The sequence below is a fragment of the Stigmatopora nigra genome, chromosome 18, assembly GCF_051989575.1.
Source record: "Stigmatopora nigra isolate UIUO_SnigA chromosome 18, RoL_Snig_1.1, whole genome shotgun sequence".
NCBI lineage: Eukaryota > Metazoa > Chordata > Actinopteri > Syngnathiformes > Syngnathidae > Stigmatopora > Stigmatopora nigra.
In genome coordinates this window covers 1,918,277-1,930,608 of record NC_135525.1, presented here as the reverse complement: position 1 = coordinate 1,930,608, position 12,332 = coordinate 1,918,277, and the positions used below count along the sequence as shown (strand labels likewise).

Sequence of the window (12,332 nt, the reverse complement as noted above, 5' to 3'; positions counted from 1 at the left end):
GCTGAATGAGCGGCAGCAATCTACACTTACATCTTCACCCCAATTCCAATCTACCCAGCAACATAATTCAGTTTTTCCCAAGGTAAATTACTAAATTACATGTCTACCAGAAACTGTGTAAATTGTGTCTGAGACACTTTACGTCCGTCGCCCATTGGTTAATTCTTGGACGTTTGTTAAGTTAGTCCAATTAAATAATAATTCCTCACAGTTCTGGGTTCCACCTGTGTGGACTTTAAATTTTCTCCCCGGGCCTCTATGGGTTTCCTCCCGTTACTCCGGTTTTCCCCCACATTCCAAAGACATGCATGGTAGACTGGTTGGGCACTCTAAATTGCTTTTAGGTACGGGTGTGAGCATTAATGGTTGTCTGTCTCCTCGTGCCCTGCGATCGGATGGCCACCGATTAAGGGTTCTGTGCCCAAAACGCAGCTGGAATAGCCTCCAGCACCCCCTGCAGCCCTTGTGAGGAAGAAGCGGTTCAGAAAATGGAGGGCATACCGGAGGGCAGCAGGGGGCACAGAGGAGGGTGGCGCACTGTCCAACGGCGAAAAAAAAAACCCTGAATGTCCAAAACGAAAAGAAAAAAATTTTTTATCAATCAGGCGGTCATCCCGGCCGGCCCGCGAGGAAGTAGCAGGTTTTCGGCATTGCTTAAGGACGGATATTGCATTGAGAACCGGCGGTAATGAGACAATACAATGATGTTTATATTTTTCTTTTACTTGTTGAAAATTATTCAAATTATAATAAACATCACGTTTACATTTATTTAAAGTGTGTATACATTTTTGGGGACATCCTGTGTATCCCCACACCAAGACAATGTTTGAGTAGTTAAGTCTGAAATTTTCTTTAATTTATCCTCACAGCGTGGCACTATGGACTTACAAAGGCAAGACAACCAGCAGTCTTTCAGTGATAAAAAGAAGTTCTTCAACAATATTGGTGAGTAGAACCAAACATTTTATTGATATTTCTAATCTAAATTTTCTTATTTCAATTAGCCAAACTTAGATGATTAAACAGTAAGCAAGTTTTAAAATAACTTTGGTACCCCGCCCGATCTATCACTTTCAAACTCAAGGTGAGTCCAATAACCAAGTTCATCCCTCTACACCATTTAAACATCAAAACCCTTTACCATTACCACGTCCATCACCTTCTCCAACAGCACCAAAAGGTAAGGATATAAATCAAATGAAACAAAAAAATCCATACTTGCTTTTTATTCTAAAATACAACAAACAAACTTGACTGCAAAATTGACTGCAAATTGTTTATTTACAATATCTTAGTAAAAGAAATCCCAATGCCTGCAAACACCACGGAAAGTCCAACTACAGCTCCTATTGCTGAACCGACCTCCAAAATTCGGGAAATCATCAAGATGTTCAACAGTCGACCTCCACCAGAACCAAAAAATTTTGAACCCGTCAGGTGTGGATAATAATAAGAGAAATATCTGACAGTATTTGAAATGTATAGTGGCATTTCTGAAATACAGCATCAAATGTTAGCCCTATTTTAGTTTTCTGAGCAAATCTAGTACTTATAGTTTAAGTCATCGGGCAGGTGCTTTTTTTAATTTATTTTTTACATCAGGTTTTTGGTAGCTAGGAGGACAGAAAAGCATCCACCTTTGAAAGAAAGCACTCTGTGCCCATGTAAATGTGAAACTGCTGACTTATTTCACCCTTAGAAGTAATCTTCTTGACATTTTATTTATTTGCGATGTGCTCAACTTTGATACCCCTCCGCTACCTGAGAAGAGAACCTGTTTGCGCAGTAGATGGTCAACACGTGCTTCATTTGGGGAGGTGTAAGCTGGCCTCACAAATAGATTGTGTGAAGTTAGGTAAGATTTTCGCTGGAACTTGGAGACTGCCTTCTGTCCTGAGGACCCATTTTCATGCGACACCAATGCAGACACACACACACACACACACACACACACACACACACACACACACAAATGCAGACAATGTAGCTGCCCTTTCATGGCAGGTTCACCAAAATCATCTTAGCTAATGAAACTACTGTCCTTGTGTCCTTAGATCAACTCTTTTTAAGGACTTTCTTTTCACCAAATTCTCTTTGTAAGACACACTGTCGCTGTGCTGGTATGTCTAGATTGGTGCAGAGACTGGTCCTCCAAATTGTAAAACAAATGCATATGGCTTGTTGGTATCATTAAAACCCACTCATAGTGCATTTCACACGAGAACTTGTGAATGCAGCATATTAAATAGGGACAATTGTCTTTTTTCAGAACAAAAGAAAAAGAGAAAAAATATTTTCTTTATTTTAACTTGTGCCACACAGTAACTGCTTACTAGCAGAAGTGTGAAACTGGAGGGTGGTGTCATGGTGAATGAACATTGTAAGTGGGTGTACTCCATTGCTAGGATGTGAGTTAGAGGTAAATGAGAAGTTCTCCGTTGACTTAGACGAAGAGATTCAAAACATACATAAATGGGAGTAGTGATTGGGGGAGACATCAATGAGCGTGTTGGTGAAGGAAATAGATAAGATAAAGAATTGATGGGCAGGTTTGGCATTCAGGGCAGGAACCTTGAAGGACAGAGTGTGATGGATTTGTAAAAAGAGGGAAATTGCAATTGTTGACACATTTTCAGAAGAACTTCAAACATAGGGTGACTTAACCCTAACCCTAAAGGGGCAGCCTGAATGAGGTTTATGACTGTAAAGCAGGGTTCTCCAACGCTTTTCCCTTTGTGAGGTACTTTTAGTAATGCAAAGCTTCTGAGAGCAAATCATGTATCACAATATTTATCACTACACTTAATTGTAAAGGACAATTTTTATGATTTTTTTATTGTTTGCAAGATTGGGGAATTAGGGTGGTGTTTGGGATATCACACAGGCCTACATATCAAATTTAAAGTTTACTGCATGATAATTATTTTGGCCTTTATTAAAAAAAAGGTGAAACTTGTTTACCACCAAAACCCCAAGAAAACATGCCATGTTGAAGGTATAATGAGAGCTTTGCATTGAAGACCCTACTGCACTGATCATGTCATTTTGATCATTCTCCTGGCCACAGTATTAGCTCAAAGTTGCATGCCACCAATAGCAGATAAAATATCATCATCGCTTTTATTGTCCAGAAATAGGGATTTGGCTACTGTAGTTATAGCATCCTTTACAATGGCGTCATAGATGAAGGGCTTTTTGTGCTTTGATACTGTGCGCACAACGTTAAATGATACATAAGTTGCAATATATGCCCTCTTTGAGAGTTTGGTAAATATTCTTGTCACTGAATACATAACTTTAGCTTTTTTATCATCTTACAAAGATTTGTACCCACAGTAAAATCCTTGGAAAAGTTTCTATGGATTGTGGTAAAATGTCGTTCAACGTTGCATCACTTGCCAAGAGACACATTGGCCCCGCAGATCAGACAAACGCACTTTCGTTGAAATTATTAAAGAGGAATTTAGTTTTCCATTCTCGGTAAAATTATAGGATTCCGCCGTCGTCATATGTGGTACAACCACCTCTGGTGCAAAATTGCGTGAGTGGACCATAGCCTGATTGGTGGCTGCCTGTTTTGATCGACAAATTGCAAGTTTTGTCGGTAAATGGGCGAAATCAGGTAGCAGGACATTGGTATTTTAACGCATAGATTTATTTGATCAATATTTTTCGAAGTGTAGTCAAACTGCTGCAAAATCTCATTAATATTCGGAAGTCCTTCCACAAGCTTGCCTAAACTGGATTAAGGTAATTGTAGAAGAGTGTAGCCAGCCAACATAGGCTAGTGGTATGAAAGATGACTGATGGTGAAGAAGACGAACAGGATTAAGGTACAGCCGAGGACATAATGGTGGAACCTGAAGAGTGAAGTGTGTGACTTGGTTTCCAAAAAAAAGTGAAACCACTTCTGGTCTAACAACTGAGGCTCCCAGAACACTGGAACACAACATCTTGGCTGATCAGCAAGACAGGTAGGAGAGGATGGGAGGTTTTCTTTGAAAATGAAAGGAGATAGAAACCTGGAACAAGGAAGTAGAGAATTGTATTCAGCAAAGTGGAAAGGACAGATGACAGTGGACAAAAATCCAGGGAGATGACACGTGAGGCAAAGGTAAAGGTAGCTAAGGCCAAACGAGACATGATATTGTGGCATGTATGCCAGCTTGAACAGCTAAGAGGGAGAAAGGATTTGTACAGGCTGGCCAAACATATGGACAAAGATGGGCAGAATGTCCAGCAGATTAGAGTGATGCAAGACAGAGATGGTAAGGTGTTGACCTAGGCCAGTAATGTACTCGAAAGATGGAAGATATATTACAAGGAATTAATGAATGAGGAAAATTAGGTCAAACAAAGGGTAACGGATGCACCGGTGGTGGACCAGGAATTGTTATAGGTTAATGAATTTTAAGTTGCCCGCTTCATAGTGAAGAGGCTCACTCGCCTGACTTAGGTGAAGGCAGGCCCAGGATCAATTCCCGCTGGTGGCGGTATGATTTTGAGTGCGGATGGTCGTTTGTGCCCTACAGCTACCTGGCGACCAGTTGAGGGTGTATTCTGGCTTTCGCCCAATGTCAGCTGGGTTAGGCTCCGGCAACCTCCGCAACCCTTTCAAGGATGCGCAGTGTGGAAGTATCGGAGCCGGAATGAACTGGACCTCGACATCTTTGATTATGGTAACAGAGTTATCCTCCCTCTTTATTGCAACCTTGCACTCTTTATAGACTCAGCAAAACAAAGTAACAGCGAAAAAAATAAACATCTGGACTTTGTTTGGACTTTGGACCTATTTGTGTGGTTACGTGATCAGGTTCAAACAGCGGAAATGGACTCAAGTATAGAATATAAAATGGTATGTTATAATGGTCATAAGACATAATTCCACAATAGAAAATGGCTGAAAAAAAGCTTAAGATAGGCAATAAAGAGGTTGAAGAAGGAAAAGGCAGTTTGCCCCGATGCCAGACCTGCTGAGCTAAGGGAGGGTTTAACAAAGGTAGCTGTAGAGTTTACAACGGAGTTGTTTAATATATCCTAGAATGGAAGAAGATGCCAAAGGAATGGAGACATACGTGTGGGGCCCTTCTTCAAGAAAAGGGGAGACATCCATATCTTTGGAAACTTTGCAGCAATAAAGCTGTGAGCAAAGATGGTTGAGGTTCAACTATGGTCAGGCATATTTATGAGCACAAGTATGGTTTTATGCATAAGAATGTTGAGGGTTAGTTGGGGTGTTGGTTGGTTTTGTTATACTTTTTCCCCCTGCGCGTCCTGTTTGTGTGCTTTTCACCCCTTGTATCCCTCAAGGCTTTTCTGTCTATTTAAACCCCATGGGTTTTTTAGTCATTGTCGGATCGTCTGCTATGTTTGCTTCATGCCACGTTGCCATGCCCCATGTTCCTTGTTTCCCCATGTTTTCCTTGTCAGGTTCAATTTTTTTATTTATTGCTAAGTCCTTGTTATTTTCTTGAATCACCTTCTGCCTCAGTTATTAAACTTTTGTTAGACCATTCCACGTCCTTGTCCCTGTGATTGCATCCCTGCCAACCACCATATTCCACGACCGACCAAACCGTGACAAGGAAGAGTACCATAGGTGTAAAATTTGCTCAAAGGAAATAAAGACGGACAAGGAAGGTCAGAAGGAGTTGGCCTTGTGTCTTTGAATATCTTAAGACAGCCTACGTGAGGGTGCCTCGAGAGGAAATTAGCAAAGGAGCGTCAGAGTAGTTTAGGACACGTAGGTATGACAGTTTTACAACAGCAGTGAAGTGTACAGTAGCAATGAGACCCTTTTTTTGTCTTGGTGATTGATAGACTGGCAGATTAGTTGAGATAGGAAGCTATTTCGAATCCAATATTTGCAGATGGTGTGGTGATCTGGGGAAGAAAGGAATTTAGAGAAGTAGAAGTCTGCTCTAGAAAAGAGATGAATTAAGTTGAGTATGAGTAAAGCAGAATGCAGTGGTAGAACATTAATTATTTCTAGAAGTGGTTTCACACCAAGGATGTTTTATAAAGGAGAGTCAGATTTCATATTGAATTTGTGTAATTGTTGTACCTCTGAATTCTGCCAATGTATTTGCCTTTAAAACACAGGGGGAAATAATCAGACAGGTCAGTTGTTGTTATCTTCAAGCCAACTTTTTGTGATACCATCAATTCACACAAAACATAATATACAATAACATATAAATATATTAACAACCCGTTATAACCCAAAACAATGTACTTGTTGCATAAACGATCATAACTTCTGACTATTGTAACTTGTTACCTTTTGTTTTGCAACTTAGCAAAGTCCTCAGCTAGTTAGCAGGGAAAACAAAGGAATCTCAATAGCATAGCTCAGCTTCATTGCTACGACCGTCATACACACATACACATCACAATGCTAATGCTAATGGCGGCCGAGGGTACGTTGCAATTGCTATTACCTGTGCTCCACTCGAGGCTCGTGAAATCTCAATAGTATAGCTTCCTTTGCTACGACCGTCATATACTGCACACTATCATGCTAACGGTATAATGGCGGCCAAAGGTAGCTTGCTAAAGACTATACACCCGAGACTCGCACATTCACGCACACACATAAAAAAAGTAAACAAACATTACTAAACATTATGTTCTCTCTCACATGCTAACTAGTGTCTCTTGCAAACCCCACACACAATCGGTCTCCAAAACAAAACAACATACCTTTAAAACACAGGGGGAAATAATCAGACAGGTCAGTTGTTGTTATCTTCAAGCCAACTTTTAGTGATAACCCCCCCCCCCCCTGCGTCAGCTACGCCCTCGTCAGCTACATGACCACCACGTATCATCTACATGTTTCCCACGTGTCAGCTACATGTTTCCCACGTGTCAGCTACATGTTTCCCACGTGTCAGCTACATGTTTCCTGCGTGCCAGCTACATGTTTCCTGCGTGTCAGCTACATGATTCCCACGTGTCAGCTCCATTAATCCAGACACATAAACTTAAATACCCCTCTATACCCTTGCTATTTGGCTGGAGGCATCAATAATCGAAGAATGATAACCACCCAATCACAAAACCATTTTTACATCACACATGCACTCATTTATAACAACTCACTTTACCCTGTCACATAATTTAGGCCACAATCTTTGATACTACGTACACCCTAAACCAGGGGTCGGGAACCTTTTTCTTACGAAGAGAGCCACAAACAATTCATATTTTCCAGTTATTCCTTCTGAGCCATACTACAAATTTAAAAGTCAAAATACATTCATGTAAACAAGTGCCTTTTCAATTTTTGTAATTTCACCACTTTTAAAGTGAAAAAAAGGAATATTTGTTAAAATATTCTTATGCCGTTGCTAATCAATGAGAGGATGCATTCCAGAAGAGTCTACTGCAAAAAAATGAAGATTAAAGCAGTTCTAGATATGATATCTCAGTTCTGTCAGCAGCGATTTCCATATTTTGCTCACAAGTTAGCAAAAGAGCCACCTGTGACTCCCGAGCCATAGGTTCCCTACCCCTGCCCTAAACCATTCAAAAATACATATAAGTACATTAAATGTTGTATGAAATACGTATACAATAAAGAACAAAAACAAAAGCTTAATGTTTAAGCCATTAAAATAAATGAGAGAACAGTTATTATCCAATGGGGTGGAAGTGGGACTGGCAGTGAACTAAACATTCTTTAAGATCAGCAAAGATGTTGCCAGCTTTGTGAGGTTTTTTTTACTCATTTATGTTGGAACTCCAAAAACACAACATGGCTATTGTCCATCGACACCACAACACTGAATCAAACAAAAGCCAAAGCATTGCGTCCGACTCTTCAGGACGTCTCTCGTCACTCACCCAGTTCAGTCGAGAACAGTATGTAGATACAGCCTCAGCATTAGAATCAGATTTGTTACAATAAGAACACGCATGTAAACACACAATTTAACAACTTAAAATTAACAACTTTTGTTGGATGATATTTTCCACTGCTGGTCGCTAACCCAACTGGAATGGAGTCTCCGTCCATTTGCTGCTAGTCATGTTCTTTGGATTTTCTGAATTACATTTGTTGGTAATACTACATCTATCCAATGATATGTTCAAGATTAAAATTTTCCTTCATCAGAACCAAAATCCTCATGGGCTTACTAACTTTATCTTCACAGAGGTCCCTCAAGGCATTTTGTGAAAAAAGTAGATCCCAAACAGGAGGCCCTTTCAAAACTGAGACACCAAGCACCAGTACCGCAAAAAAAGGTAAGGAAAATCAATTTGTTGAATTAAGGAAAAGTATGCTATAAATTTGAAAGCTTACATATAGCTAATTGCAGAAAAGGTGTGTCACATCTTTACCAGATGGAAAGCAATCTCCTCCAGATGGTCCATCCCCACTGCCATCTCCTCCATCCACCACTGGCCCCCGTGTTATATCTAATAGCATGAGGCAGAAGCAGCGCTCCCTTGAAGATTTGCTTATCTCACAGCACTTTGGACGGCCTTTACCAACACCCCCTGATTCCCCTCCACCTCTTCTACTTCAAAACATCCCTGACCCACCCACCATACTTGCCCCATCTCTTAGTGAGTCGACCCAATTTTTTAGAATGTTGGTCAGAATCATCATCTTCTCTCTTCTAGACATGTTTCTCACTAAAGGAGAACCTTAAAATTTGATTGATCACAGCCTGTTTTCAAAAGGCAAATGAAACAATGTTTTTATTTTTAATATTGGTTCAAGCTGTAGGTAAAGTAGCAATTTACCATAGGTTCAATGAGCATCATTATAGCGTAATTGAGCATAGAATCAGATGCCAATAGCAAGCGACATGAAATAAGAATGAAAATATTAAACACAGTGTTAACGTTAATATGCATGCTTTTAGAATATGGGTAGTAACCATAGTAATTTGGAAAAATTACAGGGACAGCATGCAAACTTCACTGCAATGTTTGAGTCATGAGTCGACCTTTAGATTGGGAGGCAAAGAAACCAACCACAAAGCCATACCCATGCATGTTCTACGAAATACACTATATTGATCAGACAGAGCTAAAGGGGAGCTGAGGTTCAGTTTGTTTGTTTAATTTAACCAAATTTTTCATTTTCATAGATGTAATGGAAGAGACCATGAGCAGTCCATCTCAGCTTTTTCATTATTCTCCTGGCCTTTACTTCTCTTACAACATAAAACCAGCAAAACTCTTTCTGCGTAAAGAGGTGAAATACACACAGACACAAACATTCATAACAAAACTTAATCTAATGGCATTTTATCATCTTATATTGTATGTTTTGGATGAGATTCACACAGCTCGATGAGTACTTAGTTCAGTATTTTTTTTTTTTGTATAAGAAAAATCTCATCACATTCTCTGAACCACTTTACCCTCATTAGGGTCATGGGGTGCTTGAGCCAATCCCAGCTGTCTCCAGGCTAGAAGCCTGAAATAGTGGCCAGCCTATCGCAGGGCATACCTAGGGGTAATTTAGAGGGTCCAATCGGCCTAACATGCATCATTGGAATGCGGGAGGAAACCGGACTACCTGGAAGAAACCCACGCAGGCCTAGGGAAAACATGCAAACTTCACACATGTGGACCGACCCTAACTTGAACCCAGAACTCCAGAGCTGTGAGGAAGGCGCGCTAACCACCCGACCCTAAATGGATCTACCGTTCACTCTATGAAGAAAGATGAAGTTAAGTCAGCAAGACGTCTTCTATAAGTTTAGAACCAAACAGCAGAGAGACCTTTACGTCTCATAATAAGACTAGCGTCTGTATCGAAGTTATTTTGACTATGTGGATAGCCGGCGGCTGAAAAAAGAGCACAGCCTTATATCATCACCCCAAAATACATTTTATTTTATTTCACTTAAGTATGTTATGGGTTTGCCATGGCGACCTTTGATGTTGTTGTTTTGTTCTGGACTCAATTTTGAAATAGAGGGAGAAAAACTAGTCATTTTTTATCTTTTGTTAGAGCATTTTTTTAGTATCCCCATAATGAGTATGATCTGTTAAAATATATTCTTTGGACCTGTTCCACCTGCATAACACAGTAATGCAACTGGCTTTGAGAGCTAAAAGAAAATTAACTGACTTTCGAGACGTATCAAGAGGATGGGACCAATTTACTCCGACTAAATGAAATACTATTGTCATCGTGACTGACAGCAAAAGAGAATGTCAAGCAATGTTCCCTCTAAGCTGAGCACGTGTGATTGCGTACTACTCTCGTCTTCTCTGCGCAGCAGCTATCATATGGGGCGCACAAGAAAAAAAATCCTAACTATTTTTTCCCCATGATGCCGAAGTTTACGCGGCAGTCATTGGTAGTAGCTCAGTCCACTCTTATGTTTTTCGTGTTTTACAGCCCTTCTATCTTTTTTAGTTACATTTTAATATTTCTAAATACATTACTTTTTACTTTCCTGTGCAAATAGAAGAACAAGCGGTGAAATCGGGGGAGAACTATCCCTGATGACTTTGGGCCAGGGGAGGGGGGGGACACCCTGTATCGGTGGCCAGCCAATCGCAGAGCACAAGGAGACGGACAGCCATGCACACTCAGAGCCGTACCTACGGACAATTTTAGAGTGTCCAATCAGCCTACAATGCATCTTTTGGGATGTGGGAGGAAAACAGAATACTAGGAGAAAACCCACGCAGGCCCAGGGAGAATTTGCAAATTCAACACAGGTGGACCGAACTTGATTTCATCCCAGGACCCCAGAGCTATGAGGCCAACACGTGAACCACTCATCCGCCGGGCCGCCCATTCATAGATGTTAATCATTACATTTCATTATTACTAAATCATTTATGTGTAGTAGACATGCACCTGCTTATGGCAGGTGTGATAGTGGTGTGTGCCAATAGCGAGCAATGATGATGTTGCTCACACTGGTACTCTGTGTGCTCAGGGAGGTTGTCTTCTGCCCAGACAAACAAAAACATAGAGGGAACATTGATGTGAAGTAATGTAGAGGAAAATAAAGAATAAAAGCAAAATAGACTATCACCAAAATAAAATGTTTCAGTATTTTTGTACTCGTTAGAATATGATTCTCTACAAACTCATGGAGTTTTCATCATTCTTCGATCAAATAAAATGTGTTTTTCGTTCAACTATTTCTGTTTTCAGGTGTTTTATCCCAAAGATACATTCAACCAACCCTATATCCTCAATCTTTTATATCAACAGGTTAGTGCAGATGATATAACTGTCTATATATATATTTCTATTGCTGTGTCTCTCTAGTTCTGCCTATCGATGTATAGTTATTATGAGGTAGGGCGGGCATCTGAATTCTTGTTGATTCCATATGAGATTCTTTTTTTAAGATTATGAGAGACACATACTCTGATTACTGCATGAGAATAAGCAGAGAGGAGAGAAGGAAGATGAAAGATCTGTTAGGTAAGTTTCTTCCTGGTCAGGTATCATGAAATTACAGAGTTCACTATCAATGAACGCAATCCGGGTCTGAAACCAGACATAAAAATAAAAAATAAAAGTGGAAGTAAAAATTGAAGTTCACATGCCCAACATATGATTTTAACTGAAAGCCAGAGTAAGTCTTAAAGAAAGACATTTTAAAAAAATGACTCACATAGACCCATAACGTGAAATTGTACCACAAAAATAATTGATTGGATAACTTTATTCATCCTGTATTCGGGAAATTTCTTTGTCGCAGTAGCAAGAGAGTGAGGATGCAGAAATAGGAAAGGCATTTTACACAAAAATGTAGTTAATAGTTAGTTAATAAATAAATACATGAATAAATATATAAATAAGTAACCATGTTGCTGATATATATATATATATATATATATATATATATATATATATATATATATATATATATATATATATATATATATATATATATATATATATATATATATATATATATATATATATATATATATATATATATATATATATATATATATATATATATATATATATATATATATATATATATATATATATATATATATATATATATATATATATATATATATATATATATATATATATATATATATATATATATATATATATATATATATATATATATATATATATATATATATATATATATATATATATATATATATATATATATATATATACATACACATACATATATAAAGAATTCAGTAGGTCCTAACCCACAGGTATTTTTGGGTTAAAGAGCCTGAGAGCTAATGGGAGGAAGGATCCGGGAAGTGGTCCTTCCTGCAATGAGGGTAACGCAGTCTATTGCTAAAAGAGCTTCGAAGGGACTCCACCAACTCGTGCAGAGGGTGGAAGGTGCTGTCCA

General features: G+C 39.0%; 1 protein-coding gene across 1 annotated transcript in view; it reads left to right on the top strand.

Annotated features, from left to right (window-relative positions):
* Nucleotides 1–8,204: 8,204 nt before the first annotated feature.
* Nucleotides 8,205–12,332, top strand: part of LOC144211952 (unconventional myosin-XVB-like) — a 10,965-nt gene continuing 6,837 nt past the window's right edge. The window contains exons 1-5 of the mRNA XM_077739530.1: nucleotides 8,205–8,253; nucleotides 8,328–8,577; nucleotides 9,108–9,214; nucleotides 11,144–11,203; nucleotides 11,344–11,419. Coding sequence (XP_077595656.1) covers nucleotides 8,436–8,577; nucleotides 9,108–9,214; nucleotides 11,144–11,203; nucleotides 11,344–11,419 — 385 coding nt within the window. The 5' untranslated portion in view covers nucleotides 8,205–8,253; nucleotides 8,328–8,435. The remainder of the gene's footprint in view (nucleotides 8,254–8,327; nucleotides 8,578–9,107; nucleotides 9,215–11,143; nucleotides 11,204–11,343; nucleotides 11,420–12,332) is intronic.